The following is a 19557-nucleotide window of genomic DNA, read 5'->3' as shown; positions in this document are numbered from 1 at the left end:
TTTTGTGGTAGGGATATAATTATGGCGACAAAGTGAATCGATACTAGCATTTGAGCAATGTTCAAAATTTTAAAGGAGTTTAAGTTATATATTATGTAGTTTTTTTATTTAAAAATTTATGTATGTTATGTAATTTTTATAAAGATTAGAGAAGAAAATTATTTTAAGGTAATATTTTAATTTTATGGACAGTTCCGACCTATAGGCTTTTTATGTATAAATGATTAAAATTGTGTTTAACTAAACTTATAAAAAATAATTTATAAGCTCTTAGAGCTTAAATGCTGCTTTAGTAGCTTATAAGATATTTTATTTTTAAAGTAAGATGTTAAAGTATTTGGATTAACTTATTTTTAACAACTTAAAAATATTGATGTGTTTAGTATTATAAGATATTTTTTATTGTCAAAATTATCAAATAATGTAAAATAATATGAAATTAATCTAAATAATTATATATATAGCTAGGTTTATAATTTTATCATTAATTTTAAACATATATTAAAAAATAAAATATTTTATATTTTAATTTTTTTTAAAAAAATTGATAAGTTACGTAAATGATGGGTAGGGAATATGGTGGGTATTTAATAAAATATATAAAAATAATGTGAATATATATTTTTTAAAAAAATATTTTCTAAAAATGTAAGGGTGTCCTTACTTAATAGTTTATAAGTTGTCAAAAAACTTATTTTAACAACTTTTAGAGGGTGTTTGGTTAAACTTATTAAAAAAATCTTATAAACTCCTAGAAGTTTTTTTATGATCTTATAAGTTATTATGACTTATTTTAAAAATAAGTGTTTAAAGTATTTGGGTAAAATTATTATAAACAACTTAAAGATGTTGATATATTTAGTGTTATAAAATCTTTTTATTATAAAAAATTACTAAAAAATGTATAATTAAATGAAGATAATGTTTTGAGCTATACATATATGAAAATAAATTAAGAATAAATCTATATTAAAAAAATAAAACTATTTTAATTTATAAAATTTTAAGTGATTTAGAAAAAATTTAAAAATAATATTTAATATTTAATGGGTGGAGTATATGATGCAGATTTATGAAAATATACAAGGATATTTTAGAAAAATAGAATATTAAAATAAGATTTTTTTCAAAAAAGTAAGGGCGTTTTTTTTTAAAAATAGCTTATAAGCTTTCAAATACCCTCTTTAGTTGTTTGAAAATTTGTTTACCAAACAAATTTGAAGAGCTTATAAGTTATTCAGCCAAACACCCTCTAAGTCCAAACTTAACGCATAAAAATTTCTCCTGCCCTCTTTCTGCATTCAATTGTCTCTCTCCCATTTCCCTCAATTTTGAAAAATTCACCCTTACGTTCAAGAGGATTATGATGTCGCTCATTTGGATAAAGGCTGACATCGTATTCCTGTAGTCCGAATTTTCATACCAAGCAAGAAAAATGCAAGTTTCTTCAATCTTTTGAAACCATCATCCAATAATATAGATATGTTGATATAAATCTGTATGTTGATGTATGTGGCATGGATTTTTGATAGATTTTGATATCATAATGTAGAACTATAAAACGTGAATCGTTATTGATGTTTTCTCTAAAGATTTTGAGAATTTATGCAAGAAAAGTTTGAATCACAGATTTTGGTGTGTGTATTTTGTAAGCGAAAGTTTTGATTCAAATCTTTTGAAGTGAGCCCTTTTTGGACGAATCATTTTTTAATTTAGAAGTTTTTCCATGAAAGTGATCAAAATTTTAAACGTGTGAGTTAGTATGTTTTAATTTGGATAGAAAAGATCGAAAAAAACCAAGACATTGCTATTTTTCTTTATTTGCGCAGCAAATAGGCGTCGAAGCGCCACAGCGCCGCCAAGGTCGAAACCCTAGCGCCTAAGCGTTGCCTGGTTCACAACCCTAGCGCCCAAGCGCCTTAGCGCTAAGGGCTTCCTGGGACTCTTTTTAAACATTGTTTTGAAGTCATAAATTCATTTCTAAGGTCTTTAAGGTGTTTGAAGTCTTTATAAGATGTTTAATGGAAAGATTTTCAAATTTTGAAATAAAGAACGGAAAAAAAGATTCATGTGCATCGATTTAGCTATGCATGCATATATATATATATATGATATTATTTATTTATGAAATATATGTTCTTATAAAAGACATGAAATTTATGAAATGTTAAGGGCGTGCTAGCTTTTATTTCGATTTAGCATGCATGATTTTAGACATGAAGAATTTAAAGAGCATGACACGAAAAGAAGTTTTATGATGAAAAAGTTTAGGAATGTGATGATTTTTACGAAAGGAAGAGGTTACGATGATTTATAAAGTATGATTGATTATGATTATGATGATATAAAGATGCATGAAAAGTAAAATTTGATTTTTTAAGTGTACTTGTTGTGACAACATGGGATTGGTGCCTCGAGATGAGCTTCGTGGAGGGCTTTTCCAAACATGAATGTGCTCACGGGATGGAATTACAAGACTGACACCCCGGGATGAGCCCCGGAGAGGGTATTTCCAAATAATAAAAGTTTATGTGCATAATAACGATGACCGGTTTGGGACGATACACATATTGTCTTCGGCTTGTACATGATGCACCAAATGTTATATGCCATTGTACAACTAGTTACATGATCATGGACCCAATGAATATTCTCTAATGGTTACAAAATTTGCATGAATCTCATCACCCAACAGAAAAGAATGATATGTTTTATGCTAAGTCACGTCCAATGCATGTTATAAGATTTTATTGTGTATTCGTTATCATATGATTATTCTTGTTAATTATTCAAACTCACTATACTTGGTTGATGTAGAGAAAAATGAAGATGTTGATTATTTAAAAGATGATCATGGGGCTGAGCAGTCGAGGAGGCGAGAGGATTGCATGGCACGGAGTCCGAAAATCTTATGTTAAGCATGTTCACAAAAGTCTTATGCACTCTTGTTGGAACATTCATGATTTGGTAAATACATAGGCAAATAATCAGGCGATTGACTTTGTCCACGACTAAAATTGAAGACATCAACTGGACGAGTCAATTGAAGATAGATAATCAGTGGTTGAGCTAAAACTACGACATGACTAATAATGCTAATTTGGTGTTGTACAGAGTTAAATTGAATTATCAAAGTCTGGATATTAATCTTGACTTATCAGTTAGGAAAACTGATTAGTTGACCAAACTACGACTCAAATCACAAGACTACCTCATAAATTTGATAGAGTCTTCCGTACAAGACTGACACCGCCGAGATATAGAAGCACCAGTGTACTCCGTGTCAGAAAAGGTACAAGGTACCAAACAAGTCATACCAACGGTAATAATTCAAGTCAAGTTACCGTTGAAATTGGAAATTATAAATAGAATATCAGTCTACCAAGAGACATACGAGTTAAGGAGCATGCATGGGAAGAAAAAGTAGTTCTCTTCTCAACTGATATAGCATACACTTCAGAGAATATATTTGATCAAGTGTAGGATCGATTTGTGCTAAGCTATTGAGTTGTAATATCCATGTAATATATCAGTTTGAGGTGTTGCAAACCTCCATGTAATGAATTAGTCGAGGACTGCATTCAGTTGAGGTACTAGGAGTTCTGGGATAGACAGTTGAGTAAGTCCTAGTCTTTAGTCGGGATGTTTCAAAGTATTTGTAATAGTCAAAGTCTTCTAGTGGATCCTTCTTACCAAGCAATAAGGGGTGATGTAAGAGCAATTGAGTCTCCAAACATCCATAAAAAAAAAAACTCAAGTTTTTACATTTCAGTTGTTCCTTACATCACCGGTTTAGTCATTTTGAAACATTATTCTAAACTGTCAGTTGACCTTATTCCGCACATTTACATGTACTTGTTGGTAAATTGACATGTACAGTCGAGAAGGAAGTGGTTCATTTTCCAACCAAAACTAAACTTAATATGCAAAAGGTTAGGCAGTAGTTCACAATCGATCCCCAACAATCACAATCAATCCCCAACAACTCTATTCATTTCACGAATGTTTATTTGAAATCATATTTTAGCATACCATTTTTAAGATCGAATATTTATAGTTTAAAGTTACATGAAAGAGAATGCTCTAACATTTCCGTATATGTTAGTATCATTTTGTTCAAAGAGTTTTATACTACTTTTTGAGTAACGATAATTTTTGAGTCGTTTGATTGAACTTAATTTTATGCACGATATTTTATACCTACAAGTACGACACATCTTTTACCAAGAATGAAAAAGTATTCCATCTTTTCAGCATGTCATATATTCATAAGCATGAATGAGAAATATGAGACAACAATTACACTATACTTTTCTTTACTATATTATGATTTCGATTGCTTTAATAGCATGACTATTATTAATGTGTCCCAAACTCTCCATGACAATAATTGAACTTCTTACAGTTCATAAAAATCAAGTAATTGTTCTTAGTTTTTTTTTTTAAAAGAATTGTTCTTAGTTTTGTGTCGCAATAATTGCACTTCTCGCAATTCATCCCAAATAAGTTTTAAATATAATATCTTTTTGTTAAATGAAAAAGTATATATTTATAAGCTAATAGGTTTTTTTTAAAAAAAAATATAATCAGTTAGTGTTACAAAATCGGATAACTAAAAGTTTCAGGATTTATATACAAATAATATAAGGTATCGTTTGAAGTTAAAGATATGATAATAATATATACATAAATAATATAATATAATAAAAAATATAAAATGTTTGTATTTGATTTGATTGATAAATAATAGTTTGTTTTATTTGAATGGTGAAATTTCAAATAAGATGGTAGATTATCATCTTGTCATTTTAAAAATTTATAAAATTTGAATAATATTTTTCTATTAAGAATAATATAGTAATTTAAATTCAATGTTTTGATTGATATATGATAAATTTTTAATGATTTGATTGATGTAAGATAAATATCTAGTAAATAGATAAATAATATGACAAAATTTCACCTTTTAATAATCGCTACAAATTCTTATATATTTTTCAACAAACACCTACAAAATTTATAGTCACGGATATGTTCATACGATTAAATAACATTACATGATACAAAATTGTATAACACCAGTAACTGATTAATATCATATATATCAAAATTAAAATGATTTTTCTAACTGTATTACAAATTATAAATTTGTCACACCAATAAAAATTTCTACTCAAAACAACGTCACATAAAATGTTACAGAGTTTTTTCCCGCAAGGGCATGAAATTTACCTAAAGGACCGCAATTAACGAGAGGTGTGTCTCATCGTACATAGGTTGAGCAAAGACTCATTTAATTACCAATTATTTTCATGCCAAATTATCAATTCGGTTGATATTTAATAATTTCTCCCTGAGTTATTCGTTCATTGATTTTTATGAAAAATTTCAACGAGCATTTTAAATATAATCAAGAGAAAATTCATTTTTAATGAAAGATCGTTTAATTCAGTAAAATTTTAGAATAAGTGAAAGGAATATTAATTCCTTGAAAATCTTTTCCTTAAGCGTGCTAATTAGAATATTGAATTTTGCCTTCTAGACAAAAGATTTGATATGATATGGTTAAATATTCTATGATCTCGATAATATATTTAGAATAGATATTTAACTTAATTATATCTTGTTATCGAATTGAAAAGATTTATAAAATATTATCAAGATATGAATTGATGTGATAGGGTAAATATTTATGTGCTATGATCGAAAATATCGAAATAGATATTTGCCTAAATTAATTAATATCTTGATAATAAAATATTGTGCATTATTGATTATCATATATTATCAAGATATTATCAATTATATTTAAAAGAGTCTTATTCATAACAAAGACTAATTTCCTTATTTGTGTAGGACTCTACGAGAAAATCCTTCTATGTTGGACTCTCATCTATAAGTAAAGGATTCTACGCACAAACAATCGTGAACTTCATAGAAGAATTCATAAGAGCTTTCAGAAAAAATCACATTGAATAATTCGAAGATTCTGAAACAATTTTGTAGTCGTCATTACTACTTGTCCCCGTGCTGCCGTTCGTGTTGAAGACATCAGAGACAACACTGTGGGAACTGTGTTGATCGAAGATTTTTTCCGTCTCTTCAATTTAGGCTACGGGAGTTGCATCTGATTTGTTTTACTCTGATTTATTTAGGATGCAAGTTTGATTTCTCAACTTGTTGAGAAATTTAGAATTTAATGATTTTTCGTAAAATCACTAGGATTATTTTTGTAAGACTGATCTTAAGTTTACTAGTGATATTTAGCCCTAAGGCACCCGCACGAGTTTTTATACTCGTGCAAAATTAATTTTTTTTGTTATTTATTTTTGTTTATTTTCCACTGCACTGTGTTATTGTTGGTGTTGTGACACCGCGGACAACACTGACTCTTTATTTTAACCTACAATTACAATAAGATTACTGTCAATAAGAATGTTGTAAATTAAGATAAAATGCGTTTTAACATATACATTTTTCAATCATATTGATTACCATATATTAAAATATATTTTTGGTATTATTTATCAAATGATGTTTATTATCTATACCAATCAACAACATAAAATAGTGTTACCAAAAAAATATTATGGAGAAATATATTTTTGGTTTTGTAATTTGCACGGTTTTCATTTTTGGTTATGTTAAAATTAAATTTACAATTTTAGTCATGTATCTTGTGTTAGGATCGAAATACGTATAGAGCGGGGTGAATACACTATTTTAAGTTTCAACGATTCTTCGATCTAAATTGTGAAAATCAGACAGAAGTTTTAAATGCTTAAAACTTTGTTCTGCTCGAAAGATCTGATAAGCTCAGGCAGAAGGATCTTTCTCGCAGATTTGAACTATGAACAACTAAGACATATAAAATAACGTAAATGCAGTAAGTAAAAGGGATAGATGATTTTTATAGATGTTCGGAAATCAATCTCCTACATCATCCCTTCTTCTGTTTTCAGAAGGATTCTACTAGAAGACTTTGATTTATACAACGCTTTGTACAAATCCAATCCAATCAACTCTTTGAGAAGAACTCCTAGCAACACACTCTCTCGAAGCAGAACAAACACTCTGCTTTGAATTACAAAATGAAGTAACAGAATGTGCTTCGACACTTTGATCTTGAAAGCTAATATTAGCTTTGATCTGAATCGTTCTTGATGTGATATGTATATCTTTGAGCTTGATCGATCTTGAAATATTCTCTAACTCAGAACTTTGAAATTTTGATTTGGTAAGATGAGTTTTCTAATTTAGAATATGGAGTGAATACTTTTTGGCTTTTCGGATGAATTAGAAAGCAATCGAATTCGATAAATCTGTATTGTTTACTCCTATGTCTTTGAATCTTCGAATTATCACGTATATATAGTCTTAAAAAACTAGCCAGTGAGCCGCCAATAATTTCTGAGATTGAGCCGCCAACATCTTTGAAAATGAGCAACAAATCTCATAAATTGGCTCACAAATCTTGACTTTGAGGGAAGCCAGGCGACGATCAAATCTTCATTAAATGATTTTGTCTTCGAGCTCAACAACCTCGACAACTGATGCTTTCATTCGGTGCTTTGATCTGATCTGTATCGATGGCCTTTACACTTGATGAAGTGTAATTAATATTGAACTCGTTCGGGTAGGAAATAAGGTTTCAGTCGATCTGAAATATTGTTCTAGTGGAGTTCATTATATTTGATCTGTTGAAGTTTAGTCGCGGTGATAGAAACATAGATCAAATACTTGATTTACCTGGAACTTCATTTACATCGGAAACTCGATCTGGACAGCTTTGATAAGTTTGGTCTGTGCGAACCCATTTTGATCTGTCTTTCTTTTGTCTTTAGAATCTCATTTATTTTGGTACTTGGTGTTGTTTTGACTTGTTATCACCAAAACTTAAAGTTTGATCTCCAACATCTTGCATTATTTTTTTTCATTTTTGGTCCTATTAACATTGAATTCAGATTTTTTTTTTATTCCTGTAACTTACATGATTTTTTCATTTTAAGTCATGTTAGCACTGGATTTACATTTTTTTTTATTTTTAGTCCTGTTAACACTAAATTTTCATTTTTTTGTCCTTCGACTTTCGTATATTTTTATTTTTATTTTTAAACATATTAAAGGTGGATTTTTATTTTTAATAGTATTATTTATAGTTTTATTTATACTATGTATTTTATAAGATGGTATTTTGTGCAAAAATATTTTGAATAATTTTTAGTTGATTGTTTTTTATTTAATTCATTTAAATTTTAAACGTTTTAAAATATGTAAATCATAATATATTTTTATTAAAAATATTAAAAATTATGCAATTTATAGAATTAAAAATATAAATTCATTAATAATATGAATAAAAATAAAAATAAAAATAAAAATAAAAAGAAAAAGAAAAAGAAAAAGAAAAAGAAAAATAATAAAAACATATGAAAGTTACAGGACGAAAAAATAAAAAATCAGTGTTAACGGGACTAAAAATGAAAAAAGAATGCAAGTTACATGACTAAAAATATAAATTCAGTGTTAACAAGACTTAAAATGGAAAATTCATGTAAATTACAGGACCAAAAATACAAATTCAATGTTAATAAGACCAAAAACGAAAAAAGAATGCAAGTTACATGACTAAAATTGCAAATTTACTTTTAACAAAACAAAAAATAAAAAATGTGCAAATTACAGTATCAAAAATGTAATTGTCTCGAAATATTATTTTAACACACATTGTGTTTGGACTTTGGATGTCTAAGAAATAGAATTATGAATTAGATTTTGATTTAGAATTGGAATTGGAATTTAAATCCATGGAATTGCAATTCAGTTTTGTTAGGAATTCACTTAGTTAAATAGAAATCATGAAATACCAATCTCATTTTGAAATATCATTTTGCCAAATACTAAAAACAGTATTTTCAATTTCAATTTCAATTTCAATTTCAATTTCAATTACCATCACACCCGGTCTAATTTCATGATTTCAAAAATACTGTTATTAATATTTTCTGGCCAATAAATGGACACCAAACTTTGCACCAAACCCCATCACTTTTTATTTTGGCATGGACAAAAATACGGTTCAATCGTTTTCATCGACTGTCCATTTTTTCTTTTCCGAATTAGAACTAAACATTACACATTTCCAATTTCATCATTTTTAAGTATCATGTAATTAATGCCAATAAAGTAATCAAATGCCACCATGGATTGGCTGTAAAATGAATTATGGATATACTTAGTATGTTTAATTTGTCTCATGCCAGGAGACTGATTCTAAAAAATATTCTTAATGTAACATTAAAAATATAAAAAAATTAAAACTATTTACTCAAAATAAATATCTAGATTGATCGATAAAGTACCACGATTCACGAACAACTTTGTTTATAAAAGTCCAAGAAGTGAAAATAGAATAAAAATATTGAGACCGAGGAAATATTGTTTATTTTCTACATTTATTCATAAGCTTAAGTGCTTAACTATTTAGAATAGGGGTGGTTTGGTAGGTCAAGGGCGGTCCTGAGAAAAAACGAGGCTCTGAGCGAAAATTAAAATATAGTTCCCTTTCGCATCAAATTTGAAAAGTCGAATATATATGAAAAAATTGAATATCATGATCAAAGTAAAACAAAATATGTAAATCAAGAAACTGAACGTTTTACATAATTCATCAAAATAATTTATTCAAAAATCAATATTATTTAAAAAACAGTCTTTTAGCGTTTTTTGAAACAAATTAATCAATTGTGTCGTCGTATGATATATCCTTCAATATGACTTTTTCGATGCACTGGACCGCTAAATCATTCAGTCTCTCTTAACTCATTGTGGTTCTCAAATAAGATTTCAATAATTTGAACTTGGAAAAGCTCCTTTCAGCTGATGGTACAGACACATGAATATTCATTAAAATTTGATATGCAACCATGACCATAAGAAAAACTTTCATTTTCAATCCAAGCTCTAAAATTTTAATGGTTGTCCAAGATTTATTTGTTTCACATGCTTCCAAAGGTGGAATATATTGCAACATTTGTAGTTCTAAAAGTAGATCAATAACATTAATATCAGACACTTCATTTTTTTTCAAAGCCAATTCAAGATTTACACAATATTTTTCTCAAATATTGACAATTCAATTGATACGACGCAGTAAATTTTATGTTTTCTTTCATTATTTATATTTATATTTATAATATAAAATAATTATTTGAATCTCATTATATAATAATTATGATTTATATATATATATATATGTATAAGAATTTTTTTAAAATATTTGGGGCCCCACCCAAAGGCGAGGCTCTGGGCGCGTGCCCTGCCCATTCTTGGCAAGGGCCGCCCTTGGGTAGGGTCGTACTGAAAATTTCGATATCGATAAATTGATATTGATATTGTACCGCCATTTCGGTATATCGAAATGTTGGTATGACATAAATCCATACCGTTCTTATCGAAAAATTTTGGTATACCGAAATCTGGTACGGTATCGGCATGATACCGTTTATACCGATATTTTTTTAAACAAACTCTAGTTAAAATATATTTTATTATAATTTTTTCTTATATAATTAAAATTTATTTTATTAATATTTTTTGGTATTTCAGTATAAATAAAATACCGAAATTTTCCAAATCTTATACCGATACCAAAAATTTCGATACAATATATGCAGTATGACAGTATTTCGGTATTTTTTGTCAGCCCTCATTTAGATAGCACTAAACTAATTAAACACCCAATAGATATGTCAAAACGGGCCAACGGGGCTGGTCGGCCCACCTTTTAGCGGGTTTGAAAAACACCAACCCAACCCACATATTTTAGGTGGCTGGTCGGGTCAACCCGATGGGCTCACGTGTTAATTGACGGGTTTTTGCGGGCCAACCCACAAACCACCATTAGGCGGGGCTGTGCGGGCAAGCCCACCTTTAGGCGGGTTGGAAAACTGTCAACCCAACCTACCAATTTTGTATGGCGGGGCGGGTCAACCCAACGAGTCTAGCCAACCTCTAACACCCAATAAGATGTGAATAAAATAAGGAATTTTTTTTTCCTTAGTATTTATTGGACAATTGACTTGCTTTATAAATTAAAATTAGAGAATTTAATTATTCAAGTCCATTTCATAGTTGTATTTTTCAAAATAGACTTATTTACTAAATATTATACAATATAGTATAGCTTTGCATAATTATAAAGTCGTAAAGTGCCCTTTTTTCTACCTTTCTCTCCATCCACATTCAATATTACTACTTGGTAAATTCAACATCTAATTCCAAAATTAAACTTTTTGGAATTTAAATATGATAGAATTTTGTGTTACCATATCGATTGGCAATTCCTCAATTTAATATCGTGTCCGTAGAAATGATATTTAGTTAAGCAATAAATTATTATTTAGATTATGAATCAAAGCACAATCTCCATGCTTTTGTATTTGTTTCTCGGTTTGTTTAATTAACGCTTGTTTGATATTGTACATAACAATACCTGATAAATCCGTTTAAAATAAAATTTTATTAAAGCTCTTAGTTTTATTTAATTTACGACCTTATTTATTTAATGAAAAGCGATTCAATTCATCTAGTCGAGTGAATAGAGTAAATAATGGTTTCAATTTTAAAAAAAAACTCAAGATCTAGGATTTTTTAAATTATTTAGAAAAATAAGTAATTACATATATTGATCGAATTGTGAAATCAATAATTTTTTTTATTATTATCATAATTTAAAATACAGCTGAAACAAAAATGCAAAAACCACATCTAAATGCGTGCATCTATATTTTAGACATTTGTTTTGAAATTATATTTTAGATTCATATTTTGGTTCCAAGATAAAAATCAATTATGGTAATTTCAACATATAGTATTGCAAGACAATCTAATGAGGTATTTATGGCGAGAGAAGGAAGAAAAATTTAAGGTTATATGTGACATTTAACATAACTAAAAGGTTAATTTGAAAAATGAGGGATTTTCCAAAACGGCCTTCCTTTCCTTAAACTATTATAATCAATTTTGGCTTTCAATTAAGTTAATTTTTAAAAATAGCATTTATTTTCAAAAATTACCTTTAAAATATTTTTTTAATTAGTCTTCTTTTGAACTCTTTCTACATAAACACGAAAAAAAACATATTTATTAAATTGCAAAAATACGAGTTCATAATTAAAATCTGAAATTTTATATATAAAAGAAACAACTAAAAATATAGTATGGGATTTTCAAAATTAATAGGAAAATAAAATATAAATTATCATTATTAAAAAAATTAATTAATTAAGAACAGTTTTTTTGTTTGAACTCTTGTTTTGCAATATGTATGAGAAGATAGTGCAGAGTTAACACATTCATTTTTTAATTTTTTTATTATTTAGAAAATAAATAATAATAATATTTAATAAAAAACAATAAAAATTAAAATATTGATGAAGATAATAATACTGATGATAACAAATTAAATAAAAAAATTACACCGATAATAAAAATTAATAATACTCAAATTTATTTTTAAAACATTTAAATTAATTGGTGAATTGTTTTTCTTTCGAGTACTTCATCTATTTTTTTAGTACAATTGGTGAATTGTTACTCTAAAGTTAAAATTAAAATATCAATATGAATAATTTGAAAATATGGAAGAGAAATTTATGATTTTGTATCATCATTGAATTAAAATATATTAGACATAAAAAATAAAATGAAATTTAAAGAAAATCAGCCAATTGAAAATATATATGGACTTCACATCATAAATTTACAATTTTTTTATAACTGTTAAAAAAAATTTAGAATATAAATGGAAGAATTTTGAATTGAAAACAAAAAACCGAAAACTATTTATAGGCTACATTATGTTACAAAATTTATTATCTAAAAGTTTTTTTTAAAACTCTATTATCTAAAAGCTAAATGTTATATTTCAGCATTGTATTATTAAAAATTTTAAATAAAACTTGGAAAAACTAATTTTAAATTTCGTAAAAAAAATGTTAACAGATAAGCACATCATATAAGTAAGAAAATTAAGTATCCTAATTCATTTTAGGAGGGTATTTTAGGATTATTTCATTAAATAAGGCTATATTGTAAAATGTTTAACAAATAAGGCTAAAATAATTAAATTCTCTTGAAAGATTAGCTTTATCTAAGGCTAATATTGATTATGGTACTGTAGTGGAGTTCATTTAAGAAAATTCCTCAACAAATATCGATATACAAGGAAGTAAAAACGTGAAAATGAGTTAGATTTGTCGGATTGGCTCGTCTCATCATATAAAATAGATGAGTTGGGTTGAAAATTTCATCAAATCCCGTGTCGACCCGCCCCAGCCTAATGGTGGATTGTGACGAGTTGTCCTATCACTTAAAATAAGGGAGTTGAGTTGAGTTGAGTTGATGTTTTTTCACCCCTAAAATATGAATTGTCACGCCTAATGATGAGTTGCAGTGGGTTGTGGGTGGATCAATCAGCTCCGATTTCCTGTTCTTGACACATCTACAAAAAAATTATTTGCGAACGATCAAATTATTATAATAACTATTTAATTAAATATCGTAGGAAAACTATAAATTTCGAAGGCATACGTTAGAAAACAAATAAAATATGTAGCGATTGTTAGTGCCTCGACAATGCAACATTTAATTGAATTGTAGAAAAATACCTATATCAATTATCAACTATGAAGTGTAATATCTTTTTTTCCATCTAATAAAAATTATTTGTGATATATAAAATCAGTAATTTAAAATAAAAAAAATAATTTGTGAATATTGGATCCACAGGCCCAAAAGTGGGATATAGCCCAATAAGCCCTCACACCATTTCAACTTTCCGTTCATCAAATAAACCCCCAGGTTCGCCTCGCCTCCAGAGCAGTAGAAAGAGCGCCAAGCTTCAGCAAACCAAGAGTAGAATCTTGAGAAATTCAGTCGAATATCTGTTGAATAGGCAGCGAAATGAAAATAGAAGAAGTACAATCCACGTCAAAGACGCAGAGAATAGCCACTCATACTCACATTAAAGGCCTTGGACTTGAGGTTTGTTTAGAATTCTTTACAGAGGCTATTTAAATTGTGCCGTTTTTAGCTTATGCTGCGTACATCTCTGCCGTTTTGCTGTTTTTGAAGATTGTATCTGTGCTTGTGATTTTACTTTATTTTTTTAATTTTTCTTTACCCCTTTTGAAGTCGAAGATAAGATACAAAAGAAACTAGGTTTTGATGTTTTCTTTATCCCTTTAGAAGTTGCAGTTAAGATCCTAAAGAAGCTGGGTTTTGATATTTGGGTGTACAGAAAAAGGAAATTTTCTTAAGCCCGCCCAAATGTTGCACTTGAGTTTCCATTGATGTTTTCTTTATTCATTATAGTTCTGGTTTTGTGGTGAATGCTTATTGAGCAACGCCACTTGATATGGTGAAGATGTGTTTTTTTTCCCTTTATTTCTTAACAAATTACTTTTGTTCCATGCACTTATTGGATGTAGCCTAATGGAAAAGCACTACCTTTGGCTTCGGGCTTTGTTGGTCAAGCATCTGCGAGGGAAGCTTCAGGTCTTGTTGTTGATATGATACGCCAAAAGAAAATGGCTGGGCGTGCATTATTACTTGCTGGTCCTCCTGGTACTGGAAAGACTGCTCTTGCTTTAGGGATTTCACAGGAACTCGGTAGCAAGGTATTATTTTGTCCGTATTTGTTCATATTTTTGGCGATTTGAACTGCATTATTTTAGTGGTTTGTTCATGTTGATGTTTGCAAGTAAGTTCTTGTGGTTATATTTTTCCTTTTAACAAAACATGCAGGTTCCATTTTGCCCAATGGTGGGGTCAGAAGTGTACTCATCCGAAGTAAAGAAGACAGAGGTTCTAATGGAGAATTTCCGAAGAGCAATTGGCCTTCGGATTAAAGAAAACAAAGAGGTCTACGAAGGAGAGGCAAGTTAGCTAATTATGATTCTTTTAATCAATTCTATGCTATTTATAATGCATTTTATTTATTCCTGTGTTGATGTTTATGTGCCGCATGGATGGATGACAGGTGACAGAACTATCTCCGGAAGAGACTGAAAGTACAACAGGTGGATATGGTAAAAGTATAAGCCATGTTATTATTGGGTTGAAAACTGTGAAAGGAACCAAACAATTGAAGCTGGATCCTACAATATATGATGCCTTGATTAAGGAAAAGGTGAGTTCCTTAGAAACCTGACTCTTTTGGTTAAATATTTTGTGAAGATTTGTGATACTTTCCTCTCTAACTGCCAGATAAAGGTTTTAGATGTCATTTCCTTGTGCAACACCATTGTTCCTCATGTTCATGTAAAAGGATTTTAGATGAAAATGTTTTCATCTTAAATAACACTCCTGCCACGGTTCATTAATTTACGGAAATTCTTTTCAATGTTCAACTTCACATTTTCTAGCTTCAACGATAATGCTAAAATTGCAGGTAGCGGTTGGTGATGTTATATACATCGAAGCAAATAGTGGAGCAGTTAAAAGGGTTGGCAGGAGTGATGTCTTCGCCACTGAATTTGATCTTGAGGCAGAAGAATATGTTCCACTTCCTAAAGGAGAGGTTCACAAGAAAAAAGAGATAGTCCAGGTGTGTGTCTATGCTGTGCAATATCATTTGAGATTGATATGAAATGGGCATTGTTGCTTCTGATAACAATACTAAAGTTTTGGTTTGCATTTCCTGGGAGATCAATTATGACCATGACATTTAGCTTGCGATGCACACAAGAACGTAAAAAAATGATTTAATTGGGGATACTTTCTTTTGCAGAAGTTCCATGTTTCGACACTATACAGAGGCTTTCATCTCTTTAGACAATTATTAGAGAAGAAAATGTCTAATATGTGTAATGTGATGTGCTGTTTTGTTACCCTATAATATTAAATGCACAACAATATTACATCAACTTATTGTAAAGAACTTCCAGTTTGCCTGTTTTCCCCTTTTCATGAAACAGTTAAAGGTAATACTTATCCATAATTTATAGTCAATAATGCAACATCTTCTATGACAATTTCAATGATGGCACTGCATCTTGGGAGCATTTAGCATATGTTTGATGTTATCAACTACTTTCACTTTTGTTTATTAATTTCACACATTTCAAGTCTTGGGCTTGGTTTAGAGGTTGTATTTCTCACAAAGTATTGTCTGATGGAGAGTTGACGGGGATTGGGAAAAAAATTGTTAGTTTAGTAATTAACATTCTGTTATTTGGCGGAGGCATTATTTTTTAGGCTAAAGGTGAGGCCAGAGAAAGGGAAAATCTGGTGACCACCTCAGGTGGTTGTTCATGAAGGGAAAACAACCATATAGCTTGTTTGTTTTGGGGGTTTACATTGTTTAGCTTTATAAAAATCGTAAGATATCGTTTGGTGTTATGGATGTGATGACTAAGGATGAATAATAAGTATTGTGAAAATAGGGGTAAAATAAGGATTAATTGTATGAAGATAAGATTATTTGGTATGTTTTAAACTTGTATGATTTGTGTGTTCACTATTTTATAATTATATTTAGAATTAGAATTTGTAATTATAATATTTTTAATTCCCTTGCAAAATCTAAATCAACCATGATTTGTTAAAGGTGTGATTATAAATTTTATTCATGTCATACTTAGCATACGCTCATCATTTGGATGGAGAACGATGTTTAGTGCAATCCACATATAATGTCATCACGAGCCAGTTGATGAAATGGAATGAATGAAAATTGTGACAAATTTACAAATATGAGACGAATAAATCCCACCTTCATCATGTTCATCAAACGATACCTAAAAGTGTGATTCCGTTAATATTAGGTAAGCCGTGAGAAACATGACATGTGTCGGAAACTATGGGAGAGATTTTTTCTTGGAATTATATGATTTTGGTATGTGTATGTGGGTAGTTGTCGATATGAGTTCCTATATATTTGATGCTTATAATCCGTGGAAGTGTCCTAACTTCCAATCTTATATATTGTTATTTCTTTACTCAACAGAAGTTTTAATGTGCAATTGATTTTACTTCTTTCCTCTAGAGTTTTGTTTGCGCGCCCTTCACTTGTCATCTGTTTTGAGAAGAATGTGTATTGATACGAGTTAGTCATAAAGGCCTTCAGATAATAATGTAAAGAACACCAGACCTTATCTGGCGATGTGTTCTTTTGGATGGTTTGTGAAAACTCTCTTGACAAGCTTTCCTCCTTGTTTTTTTTTTTTTTTTGTCTTTTTTCGTTTTCTCCGCTTTTGTCCAAGTTACATACTTCAAACTGGATGACAGGATATAAAGATTTAATCAAGTTATTATGTATCCTTTTTTACATTGATTTTATTCCTTATCAGGATGTTACATTGCATGATCTAGACGCTGCAAATGCACGTCCTCAAGGAGGACAAGATATATTGTCCCTAATGGGTCAAATGATGAAGCCCAGGAAAACTGAAATCACTGACAAACTAAGGCAAGAAATAAATAAGGTTTGTTATTGTGTTTCAGATTTCTATTGTTTGTTTTTTCTCCAAAAAAATACTACGGAGCAAATTCAATTTTTTTGAATCGTTCAATTTTCTCTTCATGCTGAGATCATTCAGTATATTGAGTGTTAATAAGGTATGAATTTCAGGTTGTTAACCGGTACATAGACGAAGGTGTAGCAGAACTTGTTCCTGGTGTTTTATTTATCGATGAGGTTATTTTCTCTGGCACATTCATTTACATGCTACCTTAAAAGGTACCCTTAAAAATCAACTGACATTCTGAGAATTACTCAGGTGCATATGCTGGATATGGAATGTTTTTCCTATTTGAACCGTGCTTTAGAAAGTTCATTATCACCAATAGTCATATTTGCTACAAATCGAGGAATTTGTAATGTCAGGTAAGAAATATCTGTTGTGTCGGGGACCATGTTCATTTATTAAGAGCTGATCTTTAAGATTAATTTAAAAATCATGCTACTTTGCAGAGGCACTGACATGGCTAGTCCTCATGGAATTCCAATTGACTTGTTAGACCGCTTGGTTATTATAAGAACACAAACCTATGGTCCAACTGAAATGATACAGGTAAGATTCCTACCTCTATCTTACATAGCACAAACCCACCTGTAAATGCCGTCAAAACCGTCGTACACACACGATGAATCTTGACAAATTCTTTATGTATGGTTCAGATATTAGCCATCCGAGCGCAGGTGGAGGAACTGAAAATAGACGAGGAAAGTCTGGCTTATATTGGAGAAATTGGACAACAAGCATCCCTGAGGTTTGCATCACTTTTGTTGTTTTCCTTGATTTTTTCGTCTCAAAAATTTGTTTTAATGTTTTTCTTCCTCAGACATGCTGTTCAACTGCTATCTCCAGCCAGCATAATAGCTAAAATGAATGGTCGTGAGAATATCTGCAAGGTAATCTCGTTCACTCTAGTTCTCGGTAATTTTGAAGAGAACATTTGCTCATATTCTTTGCGTTTTGTTAGGCGGATCTTGAAGAGGTGAACGGTCTTTATCTGGACGCCAAATCGTCGGCAAAGCTTCTTCAAGAGCATCAGGACAGATACATATCGTAGCCATTTGATTTCTATCTATGTTTCAGTGTCTTTAATTTGTTGGATCTCGGCTTCTTGCTTGACTTTGGAAATTTTTTCATCTCTCTCGGTCAATAAATTAGCTTTGGCCTTGCAAAACCATCCCTTTTTTATTACATTGAAAGCTTATTTTTTCAGCGAATTAGTATTTAGATTTTGAATTTATTAAAGTATAGGACAAGTTATTTTCAGTTGTAATTAAGATAAATAATTAATTAACTAGATTGACTGAAACGCCTAACTTCACGAAGACAAAAATAAAAATAAATCACTTTCAAAATCCATCCACCTAAACGCGAGCTATGACGATGGAGAATACATGTGTCATAAGTTAACTATTAATATTTCATCATTTTTCAAAATTCAAACGCACATTACTTATATGAATTACAAATATATATATATATGTTTGAGAAAAAACAATTAGACAAATACAAAATAACTATATCCATCAACCAAGATGGATAATATAGTTATAAAAATTAAAGATGGAGTTTATTTAACAAAAAATGAAGTGTAAATATTAATTTCTTAAGTTTATTTAACAAAAATTAAATTGGACCATTAAGGAATATATCCTGATTAATAATTAAACAATAATTATATAAAATAATTAATGCAAATTGATAAAATTTATTAATAGAACGTGGGTTTGTGGTAGGAGAATTTAGAACATATTGTTTATTGGCAAATCAATATATAAAGAATAATAACTAATTAACGTAAATAATTATCTATATCGCCATGTAAACATAAAGATATATCTAAAATACTTAAAATAATATATATATATATATATATATATATATATATATATATATATGTCCTCGAAGTATTTTTCTGTCGATCCAAATTGATATAGAAATTTGGAGTTTTCACTTTCTTAATGTGTTGGAGAATAACATTAGAGCTATTCAACAATTAAATAGAATGAATAAATATTATAATTGAAATGAATTT

General features: G+C 29.4%; 1 protein-coding gene across 1 annotated transcript; it reads left to right on the top strand.

Moving 5' to 3' along the window:
* Positions 1 to 13858: 13858 nt before the first annotated feature.
* LOC140864586 (ruvB-like protein 1) lies at positions 13859 to 18716 on the top strand. Its single transcript, XM_073268865.1, has 12 exons — positions 13859 to 14046; positions 14493 to 14681; positions 14809 to 14940; positions 15044 to 15193; positions 15455 to 15610; positions 17355 to 17489; positions 17636 to 17701; positions 17784 to 17890; positions 17978 to 18077; positions 18185 to 18276; positions 18349 to 18418; positions 18490 to 18716. Exons 1-12 carry the CDS (start codon positions 13966 to 13968, stop codon positions 18577 to 18579), a joined length of 1368 nt encoding a protein of 455 aa, XP_073124966.1. The 5' UTR covers positions 13859 to 13965; the 3' UTR covers positions 18580 to 18716.
* Positions 18717 to 19557: the final 841 nt, after the last annotated feature.

This window comes from Henckelia pumila, chromosome 1 (genome assembly GCF_033568475.1).
Source record: "Henckelia pumila isolate YLH828 chromosome 1, ASM3356847v2, whole genome shotgun sequence".
Lineage (NCBI taxonomy): Eukaryota > Viridiplantae > Streptophyta > Magnoliopsida > Lamiales > Gesneriaceae > Henckelia > Henckelia pumila.
The sequence above is the reverse complement of the archived record's forward strand: the minus strand, read 5'-3'. Positions and strand labels throughout refer to the sequence as shown.